Genomic DNA, 24574 nt, shown 5'->3' with positions numbered 1-24574 from the left:
ACAAATTATCCTTATCTGAAATGTTGACTTTGGCAGGGGTTTTACCTTAGCTCAGTTGGTAGATATCTGTTGTTTTTGAAGCTGAAGGATCAGAGTTCTAGTTTCAGCTGTTCAGGTTTGTGTGAGTTATCCAGTTACTTACGTATGGGTGTACCAGCAGATTTATTGCAAAATGTGTATGTATGGTTTTGGTTTTTCTCTTGCAAACTGCGAAAACAATAGGTCAATCTATTTTGGGTTGCAGGTTGTTAAAAATAATGTTGAGTGTGGGGCCACGCATCTGCGACTCCAGAATTAAGATTGCTACCAAGGTTTCATTACAAATCTCTATTAATTCCCATTAAAACTAAGCTCTAGGAAAATATTTTTATGATTACTTCAGGGTATGCTAGAATTCCTTTTGAAAGGTTTAAGGGGATTGATGTCAAAACATCTGTAATCTATCTGAAGCCTAGAAGTAATTTTTAAAAATTTTATTTAAAATGCCCAACTGTAGAGAGAGGGGAATCCCTGCAGCTAAAAATATGACTTGATTGAAAAATTATAAACTTTACATGTCTTTATATGCTGTTAAATTGAACGGCATAGTTTAATTAAAAACAAAAAGCAGAAGTCTCATTTTTTTTTAAAATTAGCCATAATTATGTAGTACAGCAACAAGTGCTTTATGGAGTCAGCATGGCTTGATGTGTTTTCTAAAGTCTATGCAATGCAAGGTGAAATGGGAGTCCAGCAGAAGTCTCCTAAATGCCAAAAGGCATGCAAAATATAAGAGAGAAAAATCTCTGCAGAGCTAAAGGAGACAAAAGGAGGTAGCGACCCAGTAGAGCTCCTGAGTCCCACAGCGCTGAGTATCTAGTCTGTGGAGGAACAGAGCTTTCTCAGGGGCTGGTCAAAACCAGTGAAGTGAACTCCCCCAGGAACTAAGGATCTATCCTCACCATCTTCCGCTCCAAGTTCAAGGTGCTCTTCTTCAATCTGTCTCCTCTAACATAAACAAAAACACACAGCAGTATGCACATTTAAAAAACAAAACCCTACCAAAACAAAACAATATGCTGCACATACAGCTCTCCCCCTGGGGAGAAGATGAGAGAGAGAGAGAGAAGGACCCACACGTGACAGAGGTTAGTCTTATCACTTCATGCACTACTGGAAGGGACCCCGATACTGTGGGGATGAGGGTGTTACAACAACCTACGCAGAACAGAAAATATAATCTTTGGAAAGCTGAGAATCTTGCAGAGCTTTAGAGTGGTGCATGTCAGAGTAAGCTTGTGGGAAACCAGGAACACAGTCAGTGAACTTCTGCTTTGCAAGGTAGGGTGAATGAACCCCATAGTTTTAGTTTAAAAAGATTGTTTAATTAAATTGGCAACAAAGTGTGTTAACTTTATGGTTGTTACTATATATGTCCACTTTAAAGAGGATTTAAAAGTATAGAAATGAACACAATGCACAAATACCTCTCAGTTCATACAGTTCCAAATAAAATATCCTCACATATTCTAAAGATACCCTTAGCTCTGCTCCATATTCTCCCTCAGGCCCTGGCAGAAGTCTACCAGGAGAGGGTTTGCAGCACTGCAAGTCACTGTCACATTGGCAAGATGCTTGTAGCAGGCCATCATTGCTCCAAAAGTGAGTGGCATTGGCCAGAGAAGATGCATGGCTAAGATGGGTAGGTGATGCATTGGTTCTAGCACATCCCTATTACGACCTCTGCCAACTGGAGGATCCTATGGTGCACCTGGCAGAAATTAATGGAACCTGCCATGGCAGAGGAAATGACCCTTCCTCCCTTTGCCTGTACAAAGGCTCTCACTGGTACAGGGAAGTCTGATTGGTACTTGCCTGCCCAAACAGTGTGAATCAAACCTATAGACTAACAGGAAACATCACTGCTTGGAGGCTTTATTGTTGTAATGGAAGCCCCCCCTTGGAAATCTCCAGACCAGGATCCCCCGTATAAGCTTGTTTATTCATTCATGTTTTGTTTCTTGATCTCTGCCTTGTAAAGACTCTTGGGCATATTAGGAGCCAGACAAGCACAAGCTCTGTACAAAGAACCTTATCCCCTTTCACAGGTCACTTCTTTTTAGCAGACCAAGTTGTTATTGTAACTTTCCTTCCAGAACACATGAAGCTTTCTCTTGTATAATCCTTTTGTTGTATTCCTCCATTCAGTAGGTCTGTATTGAAAAGTTGGCCCCATTGTGAAAACCCAGCTGTGGGTGTGCTGGCGGTATTTTGTGATTTAAAGTGAGGTGTGTCAAGCTCATTGTTTTTCATCTATCTGTATGTACGCTGAGCAGCTGTATGTGTGTTATGCTTGGATGCTGAGAGACTTGTTTAAACTCTGTACCTGATCCTGGTTTTTTTTGTTTTGTTTTGTTTGTTTTTTAAAGTTGTCTTGAATAAAAGTTTTTCAATTTGTTTTTGGCACCCTGTATATTTATGTTGAATAGCAACCTAATCATAATGCTTGCTAAAGATAGTTCATGTGCAGTCCCGGCTCCATCTCAGAGTTTTATTTTCTTCATATATTGCATTTAGACTGAAATCATATATTCCCCATTCTCATCAGTAGCCTTGTTTGGTAAGGTGAGGCACATTTTTGGTTTTCTGTAGTATCATTGGAGGAGCTTCCTTGTTTGAGAGAACAGAAGATGTGTTCTGCATCAACATTTCATTCTGTTGCATCCCTTTATATCTTGCTTTGTAGCCAAGCTCTGTCCCAATTAATTCCTAAAAGACAGAACTAAAATATGGGTTGTCAACTTCCGTAGGCCAAGTTTCAGCCTGAGAAATGGGTCTGAGAATAGAAATTGGAGCTGACCTCTTCATCAACGCATTTCAAATCCAGCATTTTAATAAAGCTGGCCTGACTGCTGTCTGGTGCATTGTTATTGGCTATCGCTGTTTGTTTTTTCAGCTTTGTTTGGCTTGTATTTTCATTTCAATTAATATCCAGGTTAGCTAGGAACTAGAAGAACAACTCATTTGTTGTCTAAATGTATGAGATACTTATCAACCAGTAGTAACGCTTGAAGTTGCATTTCATGTATAGATAACATTTAGTGCAATAGTAATAACAATAAGGAGGCAAAGTTGTAGAGTGGGAGAATAAATGTTGTTTTATGAAGTGGATTATGAGACCCATCTCTGCGATATTATGTCCCTGGTTTGAGTGGTTTACCTCTGAGCTACCTGTTTACATTGTTATAGAAGATGGCTTTTTTGGTATTTCTTGTGTTGACTTAAACAAGGTGTGACCTGTTACCCAAAGGCAGGGCCACATCTTAAACATGTCACCGTGTCTGACAAATGAGCTGATATGGGTGTATTTTCAGGATGGTGTATGGGTAAATAAAGGAGGGTTTCAAAGTTCCCAACTCTCCATTAGCCACAGTGGCAATTGTAAAACTTTACTCTTTGTATTGCACTTCTTCGTTATGCTCAGTCATCTTGTTTTGAAATGGGAGGGAAATGAGTAGGGTGGCAAAAAGGATTGAATTAGATGGTTAGCTAATGTTTAATGCTTGTTCAAAGACACCTGGTACGTGTAGAAATATGGTGACCCTTTTGTTTAACTATGTGAGTGGGTAGTGGCATGGCATGAGACTAAAAACAACCACAGAACTGTATCCAGTTTATATTTCTGTCCCTCCCCCTAATGGTTTGTAGTCTGCTTACTCCTCTGTCTTTAGTGCCCCACTCACAATTCTGTGCATTTCTTGATGCTGTGCATTAGGCCTGGAAGAAGCTCCCTTTTCCTCCGACTTCTCTCTCTACCTGTCTTCAAGCCTCCATCAAAAGTCACTTCTTCTAGCTGGGCTTCTCTTGCTCATCTATCTCTACTCTGTCTTGTGCCTGAAAAGTTTTTACTTAAAAAAAATAGCAGATGCGCTCAGACACAAACTAAGCAAACCTTGCAGGCATTAATTATAGTCACCTGAGAAGAGCTTTCACTTTCCCCTTGTTCCCTGTTACCATTTCTCTTCCTTTTCCCCCCTTTAGGGCCAGATTTTCGAAAAAGCTCGGCACACTGGATGCTGTACTGTTTTTGAATATCTGGCCTCATGTGTCACAGTAAGAGCTGCTGATGTTGAGCACTTTTGAAAGCATGGCACTGATTCAAGTGCCTAAATTGGAGCTATGCTCCCTTGAAAATCTAGGCCTTCATGGGTTGTTACTATGATGTTCACCATGTAATTTAGATCACAATGCTGCAAAGACTTAAGAACATGCCTAACTTGGTGCATTGCATGTAGTCTTATTGAAGTCAGTAGAACTATACAAAATGCAAAAGTTATTGACTTCAGTAAGATTACTTACATTGCATAAACTTGAGCATGTGCATAAGGATTGGAGCTTTCGATTGTATGGCCCTGAGGTAGGGACTTTGCCTATTTACTACTTGTCTACATAGTACGGTGAACAGCAGTGGCATTCTATAAATAATTATGTTTTCTGTGCTGTCCGCTACCTGTTTGAGTAAACGCTTGATTTAAAAGGGAATAGAAACTTGAATAGCAGATGATCAAACAAACAAGGAGTAGTCTATGTGCTTGGTTGTCATGGCACAAAAACATTTTGTGCCCTCTGATAGGCTGCAAAGAGATTGCTCCATTTAGAGAGATACTGTCAAGAGTGGTTGAGATTGATTTACCTTCAAACGTTTACAAATCCCTGGGAATGCTGTGTGTGCATGTTTCTGACCTCCTCAAAGTTCCTATTTATTTTAAGTATTAAGACGACTGAATAAAATGGAGTATCACTAGTGGTGCAACTTGTAGATTTGTGCCTCTTTATTACAATTGTGTTGACGAGGGAAGGCTTGACTTCCAGCCCCTCTCACATGCTCCCCCCTCCCTTGCAGTGGGAGTCAAGAAAGCAGCCAGCTTTGCTTATTCTCCTTTCATTTGTTGAGGAGAAGCCACTTAGATGCCCATTCAGTGAAGGAGAGGAGGGAGCTGTGTTTCAAGCAGTTCAGTAGAACTGTGCTCGTACTCTGACGGTTCTCTCTGAAGATCTGAGCTTCTCCTCCTTCTCCTGAAATCACTGGACATGAGGACAAGCACACCTAAGATCAGAGTAGTGCTGGGCAAGGGCCATGAGTTTGATCAGTGCAGGGCTAAGGACTGCTAATATTCCTGGTCATCCCCTTGTAGATAGTACACTTAATGAATAGGGAAATCAAACCCTTTCAATTAAGTCTTTGTTTACAGCTTCTGTTTCCTGGCTTCAAAATATAGTGTAGAGGAGATTAGCATCTTGCTAGTTTTTCCAGGGATGAAAGAGCCTTCACTAAATGGAAAAGTACCTAACTATCTCAGTTGCCAGTAAGAAGGTGAGAGAGCCAATTATCTCTCAAAGGCATTTCCTAATCAGGTTGTTCTGTGTGGGAGAAAACATGTTTTCCCTGAGTATTAGGTTTGGCTTTACTGAAAATAACTGTAAGCTTTTTAGGGTAACAGATATTTGGCATAGCAGATAATGTTTGCTGCCTAGTCAGAAGTATTTGTGGAGGTTTAATTCTAGTATTCTGGCAACGTGACAGTGATACTGACTTGTTTTTTTACCAGTTGGTGATGAAACAAAAGGTAGTTAGTAATCAAAGGGATTATCCAATTATCTGTGAAAATTGAGATACTATTAACTTCCTTATTATTATCCCTCCTTGTACCAGCCTTTCAAAATTGTCATAAGAGTCTTACCAGCCCTAATAAACAGAAAGGGGGAAGGGGGAGAGAAGAAAAAGGAAAAAAAAATATCTACTGTCTCTCTGAATGCTGATGGATGTTAATGAGGAATCTAATGATATTTTAGCATATGTCTTAAAAAAATTCCTTGCCCTATGTAAGTGACTGAGCAGAATTTTGCAAATCTGCTTCGTGCATGTTTAACCTTTTCCTTTTGAGGAAGGAGCTAGCTTTTGGCTGCAGAGGGAAAAAGCACAATTAATTGGTGTCCTGGAATTGTCAGGTATGTTTACACATACATTTGAAAACACAAATCATGAATGAATTCTGATTTAACCTTGTAGTCTTTTTTTAAAAAAAAAAAAAAAAGAGAAAAGCTTAATTTGTAATGTACATTTACATTTTTTTTAAATGGCTTCTGGAATCAGTACATCATATAAGCACTAAATCATGGCCTGAGAAACAGTTGTTTCTGGTATTTCAACATGCTGTAATTCCAGTTAATTAAATTTATGAGAAACTATATTGAGCGACAGATGTGAGAACATTTATTGCCTGGCCTTCTTAAATTACATGCAAGATAAGTCTTGTTTAATTTTTAACTGTAAGTATGGCTGACTATGCAAAATATAAAGACATCCCCACCTAACAATCATGCCCTCAGTCTCCAAACTGTGTCAGTTTTAACTATGTTGATAATTCATATTTTTATACTTAATGCTCTTCTTTCCCCAGGACACTCTATATTTCAGTCTGAAAATGGTTACTTGACACAAAAGGCAATGATAAAGATAAAAATCCTAAAGATTATTTTAAAAACACAAACTACTTTTTTTTTTTTTTTTTTAATTTTTCTTCTCTATTAAAGAGACTTAGGAAAATGTAAGCCAAAAATGTGATTCCCTTGAAAGTCCTTGTACCTATGACTTAGTGTGTGGAATTGTCCCCTACTGCTATTTGAAACTGAAGGCGATATATCAAAAACATCAGTTCAGGCATTGGAGATTCTACTTTAGCTCTATCTCTACTCTCATTAGAAGTAGCAGCATTTTATGCATCCTCTGTCCTCACCTCCAGCCATGAGAGGGCAAACCCACAATGTGATGTCCTTTCCCTTCTTTTACAGAGCGCTCTGCACAAAACATAGAACTCTTCCAAAACAGCATGTACTTGGCATGTACTTTGTTCCAGTAGGCACTTGCTGAACTGCTTCAGATGCAACATGCATAGTTTAGACTGTTTACTAGCTGCAGGCCTCAGAAGCCTGACCTAGTTGGGACTTAACCAAAGGATGTTCTGTTCCAAAACCAGAAGGCTTTACCTCTTGAGTGAAAGAATCTCTGTTGACTTATAGCACTGTGTATTCTTTCTTCAAACCACCAGCTGCTTCGGGAGACAGCACTCTTATTCTAGGAACACATAGTACAGGGATGGGCAACTTTAAGGTATTAGATGGCTACAAAATCCACTAAAACCCTTTGGCTGGCTGTGGGATGTGATGTGGTGGGGGGGACGTGTCTGGTCCTGGGGAGGTCCTGTGTGGGGGTGTGGAGAGCGAACCCAACCCCGTGCTCACCCCACAGAGCGGCTCCTGTCCTGAGGTTTGGCCCTGCTCCTTGCTGAGGCCTGTTGGCTTTTATGCATGTCACATGATGCTGCAGCGTCGCCTCCCTTGGGACTCCTTGCTCTTCCTCCTTCTTGGCCCTGGTGCTGCTAGATTGCCTGCTGTGAGCTGGGCAGTAGCAGGCCAACTAAAATTATCTGGCAGAATGGATGTGGTCCCTGGGCTGCCAGTTGCCGATCCCTGACAATACCAGTGAGACAGCAGAGTGCAAGTGGGGTTACATGGAGCAAAGACATCTCTCCAGTAGCAAGAGAGAAACATTAGGAGCTATGAGAGTTACTGAATATGTCTTAAATCAATTCCACAGAAAAACCTTAATTAACTGACAGTTTTACTTGCAGCATCAAAACTAGGTTGAAATGAAACATTTTTGAATAAAAAGATTTTTGTTAAAACAAAATGTTCTGTTCGATCCAAAATGACAAAAAAAATCAGAGAATTTTTGACATTTCTCCATATTGTTCCAATTTGGAATAAAACAAAATTTTGAAATCTCAAAATCCTCCATGAAATGCAATTTCCATTCTCTTCCCAGCTCTACTTGTAAATACAGTTCATGCAATTTCTTCTAAAAATCCACAGGTATGAAAATTACCATTAGAGATGCCAATAACATACTGTAGTTTCACCCATAAAACATAGCTACTAACAAACATCACCCCTTTTTCCATTTGTACACAGAAAAAAAAGACTACACTAATACAGTTACGTTAACTGTTTCATCAAACTTTGGTCCCAATTCTGCACTCCTTATAAACAGTAGCACATATTTCTGTGTCTGAGCCCTTTGACTTCAGCAAGACTGGTCATGTAAGTGTTACTGATTGTGAGCAAAGGTTACAGAATTAACCTGTATAAAAGTACACTTCGAAGAGTATTTGCCAAAACATATTCCACATACAGAATATTAAAATTGTAGTTCAGGGACTATACAACACCTGAACCATCATACAGTTTTTGGATTATTCTAATACAACTAAGTATTTTGTGCTATACTAAAACAAATGACCAAGAAAAAGGGGGTCAGAGTTAAAAAGTTTTGAAAAGTCTTATGTACATTTTCACAAAGATGGCGTATATCAGCTTTCTTATGGTACTCATTGCTATGGCATTTGGACACTTCATAAGCACTAATCAGATATCACTGGAGCTAATTGTGACAAGGGGAGCTGAAAACCAGAGGTTGAGGGAGGGATGGAGTAGCAGAGGGACCTTCTTGATACGGCCACAAAGCAAAGGGAATAGTAGAGCTGCAGAGAGCCAAATCACAGTATCCAAGAGCCATCCTCTTTGATGAAGAAAGAGCACATAGAGTGGATTGAGGGAGAAATTGATGGGATACATTGGAAGAGGGAAGTACAGTACAAAGAGAGATTTTGTGACTAGTGGAAGAAGAAAGGGGAGAAAGGTAAAGTATAGAGGGAGAGAATGGAAAGGGGAATCCTATCCCCCTCCCCACAAAAAAAGCCCTTAAGAAAAGATGTGGTGATATGTGGGAAAGAGAAAGTGAAGTGAAGCCAAGAAGAAGGGCCCCAAAGTATAACACAAATATACTAACATACAAATAAATACAGAACTAAATAACCAGTACAGAATAAACTACAGGGAGTGCGGCTGTAGGCATTGTGCGAGTACAACAAATTTTACCCTGGTTAGTCCTTAGGTTTCAGGCTAAGAGGTTTCAGGCAAGTGTTTCAAGTGTTTCCATGATTATTTATTGTCGTGCATGGAATGCACTTAGTGCTTTTAAGGAACAGGCAAGTTTCCTGCCCAAAGAAATTTCAGTCTAATAAGATGAACAAGTGAGTGAGCGAGTGCAGTGTTTGGATTTAAAAAAGACAGACTGACTGAATAATAAAAGTGTATTTTGAAGGAGGATTTGAGGGCAGAGGTTTGTCACACAGGTATAACTCCACTGAGTTTAATTACATTAATCTTGCTTTACTCCTGTGTAAGTAAGGGTTGGTCTACACATAAGCTTATCAGTTTCTGATTTTGTTACTTCAGTGCAAGTTTATATGTAGACCAGCCCTTACACCAGACTCTGATCCTGTGCATTTAATTAATTTAGGTAACATCCATGAATAAATTGGAAGTGATGTAGAATCAAGTTCAGAAATCATGTTTTTCCTCCCCTCTTCTTCCCAGACACTAGAAATGATGCTGAGAAGGAGAACAACTTGAAAGAACTAATAAAAGAGCTGCCTGATGCCCATTACTACCTGCTGAAGTACCTGTGCCGGTTCTTGACACAAGTTGCTGAGCGTCACATGGAGAACAGAATGAATGTTTTCAATCTGGCCACAGTTTTTGGACCAAGTTGTTTTCAGTAAGTTCATGGGTTTATCCCCCTTTCTCTCACTTAAGCTGAACACGTTTTGAAGCAGATGGCAAGAGACGCAACTCAGAATTTCCACAGTTTCAGTTGATCCTATAAATTCCCTAAATAATGGATGCAGGCTTTAGGGGTAACTGTGACAGGCTCCCCAGAGTATAACCTGGAACTGTGGGGGTGCTGGGCTCCCTTAACTCTCCAGCCTGGGCTGTCTCTCACAATGCCTTGCTAGTGACAAGCAGCAAACTCCTCCAAGTGCTATCATCACTCAGCCGCCAGCATACAGAAACACACACCCAGCTAAATTGCATGAATGGTCTCTAAGACACTGATGAACCATACAGAGGGAGACACCAGCAAATCCCCCCAGCCTTGCACCCCAGAAATGGACCATTTTACACTGCTTCCCTTGAACAATGCAGACTCATTAATTAGTTCACCAATTTGTCAAAGGATAGTGGACATGCACCAGCCTTTGTAATCCAAGCAGATTTCCCAAGCACTTTAGGCAAACTCACTGATCAAGATTAAACATTAAAATAAGTTTTTTAATTACAGAAAGATAGATTGTAAGTGCTTGTAAGTGGTAGGCATATAGGACAAAGATGGTTACAACAGAAATAAAAGTAAAATCACAGTCTAAATTCTAAACTATCAGACTAAGCAAGATTTGAATCAAACAGCTTTTCTCACCTTAATAGATTTTACAGGCAGCTCACAGTTCTTAATATACAGCCTAAACTTCCTTCTCAGCCTGAGACCAATCTCTTCAGTTTGAAGTCTTTGTCTTCTCATCATTCTTGTTGCCTTCAGCATAGGTGGAGGAGGAGAGAGGTGGTTTCATGATGCCCCTCTCCCTTATTTTATACCCTCAGTTCATGTCCCAGGGAAGATACTGGCCCAGACATGTCCTGGTGAGCCTTGCTGAGTCACAGAGTTGATCAATCTCCATTGTGTGGTGCTTGCACAATTGTTACTTACAGAATTGTAAGTCTCTTGTTTACAATTCCCCTGCTGGTCTATAGCTCATAGTAGTTGCTTAATGTCCCTTTGGGTGTGGGCATCTCTGTCTCATCACTAGAGAGCTAGCAGTGGGCATCTCCCAAACTCACCACATATTTCATATAGCATAGAGCAAAATCTCATAACATCATACACAATAATGATATACCTATTTTGACAAAACAATGAGTTTCAACAAATCATGACCTTTCCATCTAAGACCTTGCAAGGGCTGCCGTGTATGAAATATCACAACTATATACCAGTAATGAATATGAGGGTTACAGGATGCTACTTTGAGACACAGTGTATCACAATTTGGGATTAGGGTTGTCCTTTTTGGGGTGGAGGGGAGGGAGTTTGTTGGCATTTTGAAACACTTTTTAAAAGCAGTTTATGTTGTGTAGATGGGAGCAAAATGGAGCAGAAAATCCCTCAAATTTGTGGAAGGAGAAAAGTTGCATCTACATAACATTCTTCCTTTGCGGTCACACACCATGGAGGCTTCTCTGCCCAACATCTAGAGAGGGGGCATTTAGGGAAGAATGCATCATAGGGCAACTGCTGGATGCTGCATGCTCCTTGTTTCCAGGAGGTGAGACATGCAAACCCTCTTGGATGAATGAGCTATGTCTTGTTCAGAGCAGAGAAGTTAATTTTTTTTTTTAACAGAACAAAAAGCTTCACAAGAAGAAAATGAAGTTCTGCATTATAGCCTCCAACTCCTCATGGCTCCTGATTCATTTTCTTAATGAATGACTCTCAAGGTGAAGTGTCCATCCAACAGAGCTAGGTGGAATGATCTATATTTTGATGAGGAGGGAAGGAGGGTGTGGTATGACCCACATGTAGACATGGAAAACTTACAAAGAAAAGCGGGTAGGTTTGAAATCCACTGAAGTATTTGGTATGCTAGAGCAAAGGGATGTACCTGGACACCACAAAGATGGGGATGCCTTTGGCCTCATGTAGGTTAGAGTTATTTGCCTAAAATTCTCCACCGTTGCTACCATCAGTACAACTGCACCATGATAGCAATGGGGAGTGCTAACAATGACAGTAGCTGCTGGCATGTTAGCTCTGCTCTGACAGGATAGAAGGACAGGGTGGTTACAGTGCTGTTATCTGGTCTATACTAGAGCTCTGCCACTTGTGTTAGCAATGGATAGTATTTGGAGACCAAGAAAAAGTGAGTGGTGATGCTCCTTATGATACCAAAGAAAGTGAACTACCTTGATTCTGTGAGCGTCCACCTTTTTATTCACTATTTCTCAAGTGAACAAAAGAAAAGAGCAAAATACCAAATCAATGTCATTCTCCATGCAGAAAAGATAAAGCCCCTATGCTTAGTTACCATTGTTTGAGGTCGAAGTGACTGAGAAGGACATAAGGCAGATTGGTATTAATTTATGAATACTGCATGTGACCCAGTTATGGGGATAGTAACAGTATGGATTGTTAGAATGTGTATACATATGTTGGTCTAGTTAGTTTAATGGCAGGGCTGATAGGAAACTAGCAGGAAACTAGATAGGAAACAATGAATCACCTAGATGTTTTCTCCAGTGTTTTATGTATGTTTTTTATTTTATTTTATTTCCATGCCATTGTGGAGCCAAGCAGAATATAATTTAAAAAAAAAAAAGTATGTTTCCTGCTCTTCCCCAAGGTCTTGTCTACAATCAGGAATTGCTTCAATTAGGCAGTTGATATTGCTATGTTGGGGCTGACCCAGAGGAGTAGACAAGGGCAAACCAAGTTTTGAAGTGATTGAACTAATCTGGTTTTACGCGGATTATGAGAAGGGATGAACCTCCATGAGCCCATTCTGTGCAAAACCCTTGCATGCCTTTGTCTATGCTTAGGGGTCAGAACTGATGCAGCTTTATCTATTGCTGAATAAGGCTATTCCTGAGTATGGGCAAAAGCTAAGAGTTGCACACATGCTAATTTTATTTACTGAGGAGTGGAGCTGGAAGGAAGATGTGTTCAGTAAATTCTAACAACTAATTCCAGTTCCATAGTCCAAAGTGAAATATTAGGGTGTATTTTGAATGTTTGTAGCTCTGATTGAACACTGTTGTTTGTAATACTCCCCTAGATCCTCGAGCATCTCTTGCATTTCTGTCAATCCTACTTAATAATCTGTACATCTCAGCAGCTGTTTGAACTGGTGGGGATTTTCATGCACAAACACTTGACTCTTTCTTCATTTCTTCATATACACACAGAGGCAGGATAGCAGCACTCCAGAGGTGCTAACCCGCACAGGACTAAAAACAAAATTATGTTCTGCCATGAACTAGGAGAATAGAAATAGCAATTAAAGCATGAAAAGTTGCAAAACTGCCCCAAAGTTCATGCAACAAATTCCAGACATATGATACTGTTGTGTAAATAATTACTAGATCAGTCATAAATATTTTTTGCGCTGTTGCTTTCTTTGCATGCTGGATGACAATTTCTCCCTTTCACTCCTTCTTTTCTGTTAGCACATTAAAAGGTTGCAGATTGACACATTTTCATGTGCTCGTTGGCTACTATTAATTTCCCAGTATTGGTTAAGAGAGAAGTTAGTGACCGCTAAAGTGATTCCTAGTAGTGTCCATTACTTGGTGTGTGTTTCAGAACCTGTTTGTCGACTAACAATTTAAGGCCTTGATTGTTTTATGGATTATTTTACAGAAATATTTCCTTATTTGTGTTTGATTGCTTGGTAAATAAATCCTGACTAACAATTTAATGGGTTGTTTTTTTTCTAAACAAAGCTATTAAACAATGAACAAGGCTCCTAATGTCAAGAACATGGAGATTCATTTTTATGAGTAAATTCAACACTGGCAAAAACACTTGGTCAGAACAATTCTCTTTTGGAATGCAGTTGCTGCATGTATTTGTTAACCGTCATAAATTGTTGCAAAGTTTTAGCATCTGTGTAAATGGTGCAGGAAGAAAGAACCTTTAGAAAGATGTGCCCAGCTAAAACAAACAGAGAGACCTTGCACAACAAACTAATTTGTTTATAAAATAAAATGTAGCCAAGGACAGCATCTAGCCTGTAATATCAGGGCTGGTGGTGGCCTAGTGTTAGTGTCATATTTTACAAATTAATAACAAAAAACTTTTGTAATTATTTAGAACTTGGCATCTGGAAGGATATCCAAATAACTTTTCAAGCTGTATTTTAGAATCGTTCTTTTCCTCCGTGGAGTTTAGCCATCTCCAGGGTTGAATGTGACCACTATTATGACAGTGCTGAACAGCTGACAAAACAGTTTAGGATAGGAAATGAAGAAAAATACTTCAGTTGGTTGAAACTGACAGAGGAATTAGTAGGCAGGTTGGACCTGATCCAGCACCCATTGAAGCCAATAGGTGTCTTCCATTTGGTTCAGGCCCATTATGATCTCTGTTATTGGAATATGGCTGAAATGCTGGGTCTAACTCTCCTGCTCTTGCAGGAATTGCCATAGGATACCAAAGAGCATGCGTGGTCGTGACTGTAGTTTGCTGTCTCATCTGAAAGAAAGCACAGTGCCCCAAACGCAATGTTGGAACATTTCATGCTCAAAACTGAGTGAGTGTCTCTGCTAAAAATTCATTAAATGAAACATGACTTTTTAATTAATCGCAGTGGCTTTAACTGGATCAAAGCAATGGCAACAACAAAATAAAGTGACAAAGTGAGTTGAGTTGGCAGATTGTGAGGGGTCCTTATTCAGAAGCTACTTTATTTTGGGGTGTTGTCCCCAGTTTCCCTTTAGCTGCAACTGACTGCCACACAAAATGTCCCACACTTCAAAGGTGCACTTACCATGGTTTATAAGCACCACAAAACATTTGTAAACTCCATAGTCTGTGGAATTTGTAAAGTGTGTAAACCAAATAGTTTTATTCAAGGAGTTTAGAAGCTTCACAGATTGAGTAGCAACATTTGCAAGCTCTGCAAACCAAACAGCTTCTGTTCTGGAAAGGTGTCATTTATACCTTCATCTGCCAGAGCTGGTGAATTGTGGTCTTGTATGTATTTTTTTCTTGAAATTGTATCTAAAAACATTTTTTTTGTATGTTTTGATTTTTCTGCTTATTACTTTACTCTGCATTTGTATTACTTAAACCTGTAAATTGGTGCGTGAAGGTCTGTATGAAAGTTCCTTTACAGAATGATGATGTGATGTGTAATTAGGAAGACAAAGCAACCATACTGATGAAATTTAAAATATTGCAAATTATGAATGCCTTTAATAGCAAGTGGATGCTCTTTTAAAGCGCAGTATTAGAAGGCGTTTACCTGTTGTTGCATATTCTGCTTGCTGGATTTGTGCCATTTTGTGATGACAAAGTAAGTTTAATTGCTTCAGATGGAGGCTTATTATTATGATGGACAAGAAAATTTTTTTCTGATGTTTTACAGCTGGTTTCCATAAGTAGGCATTATGCCTTTCTTGTGACCTTTGTGTATTTCTTCTTTATTGATGTTAGTGTGGTAACTGGAGAACACTTTCCATTGGTTGGTGACAGCTCTGCCTTCAGAAGAATTTTGTTTGTACAGTATGTAAATTTTGTTGTTGATGTACATGGATTTTGATGCCTCAGGGTTTTATAACCTATCTTATATATTTTATAACACAGAACAAAGGAAGCTTACAGAGGTCAAAGGTGGAACAGATATTGCCTGTTTAATGCAATAGCTGTTGGTTCACCCGTTCAAAAGTATGCATACATTTGGTTTCAGGAGGATTACTTGTGCTGAGTAATTTTTTCAGGATCTGGCCCAATTAATATATGAAATATTTCATGTGGAGGATTGTTGTGGATAAGGGTATCTCCTCCTGTAGTAAATCAAACCTGTATGGGCTAGTAGTACTTGGTGCAACTCTCAGTTTATGCATCTGCAACTAAGAAGTTGCAGCCTGCTTGAAACCCACTAAAGATGATATTATGGGACTGCAGATATAGCCTCTTGTTAGTCAGGAAAAAGACATCCCTTGAGGGTTTCTTTTCTTTTCATTTTTAGTTAGACCAATTCCTTTGCTTGGACAGGTAAGATTGGACATTCACAGATGCCGAACTAGGAATAAGGTTGAAGTCATGGCCAAACAACAGTAGTGTGACTTGTGATCTCTTGGAACCAGGCTTTGCCCAATTATGTCAGAAAGCAAAGTATTTACACAAACAGTGGTAAATACCACCTTCAGATACAAGGTGCACTGGGATCATTCTCCTTTTTCCAGCCTGTTGGGATTGGTGTGAGGCCTGAATTGTGTCTGGATGTAAAAATTGGACAAGACCAATGAGATTTACATATCTTATGTTCTTTGAAGTTTACATAAATGTGCATGTTGCACAAGCAGATTTAGATTTTTGGTCCCTGATGTGTCTATTTTTATTCGGCGGGAGCACTGTTCAGTAAAGCAGTGTCTTATGTAGAGGCAAATAACAAGGAGTCTGTTTATGTGATTAAAACTATGTTGTATTGGCCTACTCACAAGGGAGATGGTTCAAATTTGAATCTTCCTCTCCCTGGCTGGCAGAGAGTGATGTGGAAATAGTAGGGACAAGCAGCTCTTTGCATCATTTTCTACTTTCTCTTTTCCTCTATTGGAACATCACTGATGGGATCTGAAGAGAGCCAAGATCACACAGGACATTTGAAGTGTGGGTGGAAAAATGGAATATATTTTGGAAATGAAATTAGTTCTAACGACCACCTGAGTGACGATGGGGAGCAAAACCACAAAGAAGATTACAGGGGCCACTTCAGAGCCAGGCATGTGTGTAAAACTTCTCTGTAGTGAACATTCCCTTGTCTACCTGCACAGGTTAAAGTGGTTTGCATCCCTGATGTGGGTGCAATTCTGTTGGTAGAAAGGTGCTTTACACTAATATAGCTACCTTGAGCCACCTGGCAGGAGCTGCAGTTCTTCCTGCACCCCACTCACCTTTCTCACCTGAAAGGTGAGTGGGGCAAGTGAGGCAGCCTTTCCATTCAAAGAGTTCCTCAACATTTCCTAATATTCTGATCCACACAACTGATGCATCAAAACCCAGAACTTATTATTTGGACATGTATATGTGCATGTTTATTTGATTTTCCTAATGTTAACTGAGTATATTAGGAAAAATTCTCAATGCAGCCACCAGCAAGAGTTGGTGGCCGCACTCTGAGGCCACCAAAAAAATTGTTGAGAAAACCACTGATTTAGGCCATCAATGAATTGCACCATTGCACAGACTGCATTCCTCCTTCATTTATTTGCCCTACATTACTATTTCACCCACATCTAAATCATTATACCCCCTTGTAGACTGCCTCTGTGTAAACTCCAGTGTGTGTTTAACTAAATTGTCTCTGGTTTACTCTTGCATCACTGTGTTTGAATAACTCAAGGAAGAAGAAGAAGAAAAGGTGTAGAGATAGACCATATTGTAATTCTAATAGTACACTATGAACCAAGTTACCTTTTCAACTTCTGTTTACTGCATGGAAGAATAAAATCTCTGTATAAAAACAAAATGCAATTTTAATGTTTTAACGGCTGATAGATTTGTTTTCCATCTCTCCAATGTGTCAAGCATTTCTTGGGATTCCTGACTGGAATGTATTGATTTTGGGAAAGGACTATTTGCTAAGCATATTTACTGTATGAAAGCCAGGGATCCAAACTGTGCTTTTGGTTTATTGCTTTAATTTGCAAAAGTTAAAATGTGACCTAAATTTCAGCAGGGATTATTCATTTGAATTGTACCTATTTTGGCTGCTAATGACACTGTTATATATACAGACATAGAATATTAGAATGAAAGTAAAGGGACTGAATATTTAAAACTGGAATTGTTGTTTAATTTTCAGCATTGGCCTGAAGTGCCTTTTGGGCTATGTTTGATTTGCCTTTCGCCTCCAACCCCCCACTGACCCTGCTCCTGCAATGAGCTCTTCACACATGGACTATGGGACTGGGGCCAGAGTATTCATTTAAAAAGATGCATCAGAATATGCATACATAATTGCTGTGAAATCACTGTTGCAAATTAAGCATGGAATATAACTCCTGTTATTTACAGTGCTATTGACACTGGTTGATACCTTTTTTGAAGAACTTTTTGTTTGGGGTGAAACTCTGTATGGGCTCACTCCAGAGATAGATAGATATAGATATAGATATATTTTTTTTTAATTTTGAGTTTGAAGAAAGGAATTTAAGCCATTTTTGAGCTATCGAAGAAGGAAGGAAATACGTTTAACTAAAATATATAAACACTTTTTTTGCTCACTGGTAGCTCAAAATTACTTAGACAGAATATTCAGACGAGGCATATACCTAGTCCTCAATAAGGAAAAGTTTTTGTCAGTTGTGAAGGAAGAAAATTCTAAGTTTAAAAAAAAGTTACAAGTTGAAATATTTGCTAGTGAGCATGATGAGTAGGGGATTTCTAAGACTTTTGCAGAGCTAAAGACGTCTTGGTATAATGAAATCCAAATACTACAGAGATGGTTACCAGATAAAATCACCCAGTCAGGACTAAAACTCTGATCCTGCCTCTCCAAACTGAGCCCTTACCACTTGAGCTAAAAAGAGAACTTGTTAGCAGACAGTAGTGCTAGGCCTCTTATTCTGTGGGTGGGCCAACACTACCAAAGTTCTTGCACATGCTTATACACACAAACATCAATATATCACAGCCAGGCATGAGGAGATTTCTGAACATTTGCTCTGCCCTGCCTTGCTGATCTGGAATTAATCCCTGGTGCTGCTTCGAAAGAAGTGGTGCTGATTTTCCCTTATATTCCTCCACAAAGATGTTTCCCTTCTCTTACTAGACTTCTAAGCCCTAATGCTAGTTAGGATTTTAATACTGTTATAGCTACAGAAGCTCACTCTTCTGCTCCCCAGAGATCATGTTCAGCAGAGCAGGAGTAGGCATTTCTCCTTCTCTTTGATGCCACTGGAGCCTTTATCAAGACGGGCAGGAGTCAAAGGGATTTTCTGACAGGGCAGGGGTCAAATGGAATCCGTTTCTGGATGGATTGCAAAGTTGGATAAATGTCAATAGGAAGAGGAGAGAAGTACGAATAATGAATATGAGGGAGGGAGCGGGGGGAGTTCTAGGGAGTCCTTTTTATTTCTTTTTACCATTCACAGAAATACCAAGTTTTTTGCATTTAATTTCCGTAGTCAAGGTAATGTTAAGGGAGTAAACAGCAACATGGACAACATCAGAAAATGCAAAATCTAAGGTTCTCAGAGCAGTGTGAAATCATTCCCCTTTCACATATCTATGTAATAGCTCTTTATTACTAGTTAGGCAGTTCAATTGTATATTAAAATATAAATGTGAGCAACGTGGATGAGGTAACGTTACTCTGAAGGTCTTAACTTTTAATATTTTCTGACTTTTTGCCTGTATAAATTCTGAATTTGCAGTAATGTAGTTGTTGGCATCTAATTATTAGTTATAATACTATCATCCTATAGGAGGCTAAATGAGTTCTGGAAAAGCTGTTCTTGAGCAAAATGGAACTGAATAAAAAACCCGTTGAAGTTGGAAGAAAGATTCTCATTGACCTCCACAGACTTTGGACCAGGCCCAGTGTTAGCACTCTTAGAGGAGTTCCAATAGCGTGAGAAGCTCTGACACAGAAATGTTGTGGCCAGCCCTAGTTGTAGACCACATGTGAGAGCAACATAACCTGAGGCAAAGCCTGAAGCGTTATCACTTCTACAGCATTCCAAAGTTAGTTCTAATCCCCAGCAATCTAGCATTTTAAGTGTTGTTGTGGAAGTGTGTGTGTGTGTGTGTGTGTGTGTGTGTGTGTGTTTAAATTCTGAGAGTGAATTTATTTTTTGTGAAGGTGAGGGATGAATGTTACTGGCTGGAACCTGACATTTGCACCTTAGTGCTTAGTAGTTGATCTGTAACAATTCCATTGTTATCATATGATGCCCTTGGTGACCTTTTGGTTGTGATGTAGAAGTGCCCATGATTGGATTTTAGTAAATCTGAGGATGCATGAAATGGAATAGAATTCAGCTCATTCTCTTTTAGCTGTATCAACTCCGAAGGGGGATCAGAAGTAAAGTGTAGTAAAAACTTATTTTTGTCACTATGATTCGTGGATATGACTCTGAATGCATGAAAGGAACAAATAGTTTCTGTTAAGAGTAGAATTGCATTGTAAAATTGTGTGTGTATGTAAATACAATGTCTGGAATGATGTTAGTGGAGATCTGAAGTACTGTGTTAGCCAATGAGCATGAAAATAATTGATTCAATAGAAATCTACACACTACTACTTATAATTTAAATTATTAATGTTAGACATAGGATAACAATATCAAAATTGCAATCGGTCATTTTCCTAAATAACATGAAAATATTTGCAGCTGTGCCATTCCTCTGGTACATTTTGTAGGCTATTATGACATATCTAGGTAGATTATTTTGTATATTTTCTCCACTGAGGTTCTGTTGCACAGTTGAGTTTCAGCGATAATTATCTGATATCTGTTCTGTTGTCTGAACTCCTGTATATGAAATGAACTGGTGACTGCTAAAGATTCCATAGGATTTTTCACAAGAGTAATGTTAACCTTGGTGTTCTGGTCAAATTCCTATTTACAGTTACATTCCCCCTCCCTAAAATTCCCTTTGTGATTTCAATTGAATAAGTTACTGTTTTACCATCTGTCCTATACCGATGTGTAGTGTTGTGATAGTTGCCACATTTCAGCCCAAAGGTGGTTTACTTTGGTGGTAGGTGACATGATTCCAGTACTATTTATACATTAATTTGTACAGTTTTAAAGCACATTAGGATCCTTCTGGGTGAAAGGTGCAATAAAAATAAGTTACTGTTTTGCTTCAGGTCCCAGTTTAGCAAAGTACTAAAGCACATGCCTAACTTTAAGCACATGAGCAGTTTCAATGAAGTTGATGAGACTGCTCGCATGCTTAAACACCTTGCTGAACTGGGACCTCGGTAAATCACATGGTCTGTTAACAGTCATAAGGTTGAACTATTCTTTTTAAATCTGACTTCTAAAATTGTGGTTATAGTTGAAATTTTGCACAGACAAAAGTCAGGAAAGGTAAAGGTATGATTTTTCAAAGATGTGAATAGGAGTTAAGTACCCAACTCCCCTTGATTTTCATTGAGAGTTAGACACTTAACAGTCCTTTGTGGCTTTGGGAAAATATCTCCCTACATTGACACAGTCACACTCATGCAAACCCCCAATGTACAACGTGGGTTACTCCAGCATGACTAAATCTTATGATTTACTGGCGCAAACCAGTGTAGGGATTGGCAGTGCCACTGAACTACATTGTGTTATATGTAGGTACACCAATGCAGCTTTGTCTGTTGTAGACTGGGTGAAATTTTACAGTGCCTGAGTTACTTAGGAGCCTAAATCCCATTTCAAAGGTGTTTAGACACCTAAGGATGCAGATAGGCACCTACGCCCAGATCTTCAAAGGTATTTAGGTGTCTAGCTCCCATTGACTCAATGGCATTTGGGCATCTAATTATCTTTGAGGATCCAGGACCTCCTGGGATTTTCAGAAGCAGCTAAGAAGGTTAGGTGTTTCTGAAAATCCCTTTAGGTACCTGTCTGCATCTTAGGTAACTAAATAGGTAGGCACTTTAGTGCAAGTCAGTGAGACTTAGGCTTTCAAGTACCTAATTCCCTTGTGGAAATGGGCCTTAAGCTCTCTGGTCACTTAGGCCAGAAAATTTTACCCAGGGTCTGAAAAGTGAAAGGTTTACCTGTGCACTGAATAATCTAATTTCCTGAATAAGCCCCTCTCTGTTCTGTAAATTGTTTAGAAATCCTTTTGTATGAAAAGCATCATACACGTGTGAAGTTGTTTTTTAAAGGCTTTTAAAAAACATGAATGGAAACAGAAATCTATCTGAGCTGAAGAGGTTTACAGCGTGTGCAGTTATCATGAACTTGCACAGCGGGATTACAGTACTGTCATTCCACACAATCTAATCCTGCAAAACCACTTAATGAAATACTAATCTACATTACTCACAGTAGATTGGCTGGGGCTGAATAACTCAGGGGATTGGTAATGAGATACAGAGCATTTCACTGTAGGTCCCCAGTTCAAATCCAGCCCACTTCAGTAATGGCTAAAAGCTGTGACTGGTTGCTGGCTGTTTGGTAGCTGACGTGGAATGAGTAATGGTGTCAGTCCAGCTACTAATAGACAAATGTTCTCTTTAAAAAAATCCACCACCACAGTTAGCCCTGTTTGTTACTTATGACAAGTTTGTCTAAATTATGTTCTGGTAACATTCTCATCATGCCAAACCACCATCATAGTGTGATGTGAATTGCAGCAGTCTGAAGTAATTTTGGGGACATACAAAGCCTATTTTGTAGGTGTATACTAATTTTCTGAGATGTGGGACTGCTTACAAAAACAGCAACAGATATAATGTGAGTCAATGGTTTGAATGGATCTGGAGATGGTGTCCCCAAGTCAGGAGTCAGGCAAAGCAACAGAACACTGTGGAGAAGGTTGCAATACTGCTGACTGCACTGTACCTGCCTTATGGATCAGTAAAGGACTTCTTCAGGGCTGACGATTTGGCATCAATGTCAGTTATTGTGTTCACTTAAAAGTTCACTGCTTGGCTTGACTCTCTCAATGCTCCCATAGTCTATGGCCTGAGAGACTTTCAGTGTTAATGCGTCTCCATTGCCAGCACTGCTTGGCCAAGTCAAAAACCTTTATTACTGATGACAAAAAGAAAATTTAAAAAACAACTTAATGGAGCAGCTTGATTTCAGACATAGTAAATCACTGTGATCATCCATCTGAGAGAAGCAGATGGTCTAGGACACTGGGTTGGAACCCAGATGATCTTGGTTTATCCCTGGCAGTGTGTGAACTTGTGGGCAAGTCACTATACCTTTCTGCACTTTTGCTTCCCCTCTCGCCTTTTGTATATAAGATTCTAAGCTTTTCCGGGAAGAGACTATCTCTCACTCTGCATTTCTACAGTACCTCACACGACAGGCCCTGAACTTAGTTGGGGCCTCTAAGTGCTTCTGAAATGCAAATGATGATTTTTAAAGAACGTAAGTATGAAATAGCGTAACCACTGATAAAAACTGTAATATATCCCTAAAGCCAGCAAAAGCATATCCCTCTTCCAAAATAATTCCAAAAAATGACCACAGATTCAGAGAGCTTCACCTCACCTCCCGGAACACTCAGAGGGTCGTTGAAGATAGTTATTCAGCAGTTGGATAAGTATAAGATGATGGTGTTGTTGTATCAGTGTAATGGGCCACTTACATTAGTGGGAGACAAATTTAAGTGCAGACACATGCACAACTAGGGCAATGCAAAGCAGCTTATGTGTAGACCAGGTCTAAGACAAATCAGAGAGACTGTGAAGCTGAAGGTTTAGGCCAAGTCGGCCTGTGTATCAATTGAGAGTCTGTCGGGCTTTATGCTGGTGAGACATTATTACAATTAAGTTGTTAAATTTTCAGTAAACTATGTAGTGTTTGGCCTTTTCTAAATGTTGGTGAACCGATCTCATATGCTAATCTCTGTATTTCTCCTGTTATAACATATATCTCTACATATATTTTATAACTCTCATATGTCTGGGACAGACTCCAGGATAAAAAGAGCCACTAATCATTGCACAGCTTTGATTACATCACTTAGAGGAGAGAGTGGTCAGTTGACATCCATTAAAAAGCAGCGTGTCCAGAGGAAACATCTCGATTCTCAGTACAGGAGGTAGAAACCAGGACAGTGGAGAAGAGGGAACTTCTCTCAAGGGATGAGTCACACATCTCACCGAAGAATTACCTCATTGACTCCCCTCCATCACCTTTTGCATCTGTGAGCCTTGGGGTCAGAACAGTCATGTGGCAGGGTTTTTGAGTAAAAGCTGACTAGTGGAAGGAAACAAGGTTCTTTTTACCAGACTGGTTCCTCAGAGGCAAGGACTTTGTCTGCCAGGGAATGGACCCCTCGCTTCCACAGCTGGAGTAAGCCTCAGATGCTGAACCTATAAGACTTTTTTTCGTTGAACAGAAGTTTTTTAAGATGATAACCTAAGTTTGTCTGTCTGTCTTTAGTATTCTTGTGCAAATGTCTCCTGCTACGTTTTCATTTAAACATTAATAAAGCCTAACTAAGTTTGTTACAGGATTGGACTCAGTGTTGCCTTATTGGGTAAAAGAGGGAGATCTGAGGAGGAGTGGACCGATGGTATGTGTCTGATCCTTTGGGAACAGAGGAACTTGGATTTTCAGTGATACTACGGTGAAAGGGGCCTGATATTGCAGATATTGGTGTCAGGAAGGACTGGGATTTCCAAGGAGACTATTTTAATTCTATATTAAGGCTGGCCAAACCCTAGGAAGTTAATAAGCAGTGTAGTTAGCTGGTGTGTCACAGCTGGCACTGGATTAACTTTCCTGTTATTGAACAATCTGCCCTGAAGTGGAACTCCTAGTATTGAGATAAGAAGGAGAGTGACAGAGACAGTATGTTAATCCGCTGATGTTTCAGTGTGTCTACGTTGCACATTTAATGGCACTTTTGTGTATAGTCAGTTTCACTATTTCATGAGTGTAGTCAGTCAAATAATTATTTCCCCTTTGTTTGTGTGGGTCTGTCACAAGACAACAGGAGAGAGAAAAACATTTTAAAAATAATAAAATATGGTTGTAAAACCACAAAAATTGTCAGAGGGACACAAAGGCAGATATAATACTTGAAACTACTTTTTACTAAGGTGTTTTTTTAAATTGACTAGATTACATGTTGTCAGTGTTCTTTAAATGTTTGCATTTTTGGCCACACTTTAAAGTGTCCACTTATAAATAGTTTAAGGGGTCATAAATGATTAATATATGGCTAATC

General features: G+C 39.4%; 1 protein-coding gene across 5 annotated transcripts in view; it reads left to right on the top strand.

Moving 5' to 3' along the window:
- The window catches only part of FAM13A (family with sequence similarity 13 member A), a 184612-nt gene that overhangs the window by 16557 nt on the left and 143481 nt on the right, over positions 1-24574 (top strand). For 4 of the 5 annotated variants that reach the window (XM_067557168.1, XM_067557169.1, XM_067557166.1 and 1 more), the window contains one exon: positions 9478-9658. In XM_067557168.1, coding sequence (XP_067413269.1) covers positions 9478-9658 — 181 coding nt within the window. Of the gene's footprint in view, positions 1-9477; positions 9659-14172; positions 14244-24574 lie in introns of those variants that run through there. The other variant, XM_067557170.1, reaches the window with a different exon arrangement.

This window comes from Emydura macquarii, unplaced genomic scaffold (assembly GCF_026122565.2).
Source record: "Emydura macquarii macquarii isolate MOO-44397 ecotype Brisbane River unplaced genomic scaffold, CSIRO-AGI_Emac_v2 contig_1790, whole genome shotgun sequence".
NCBI lineage: Eukaryota > Metazoa > Chordata > Testudines > Chelidae > Emydura > Emydura macquarii.
The sequence above is the reverse complement of the archived record's forward strand: the minus strand, read 5'-3'. Positions and strand labels throughout refer to the sequence as shown.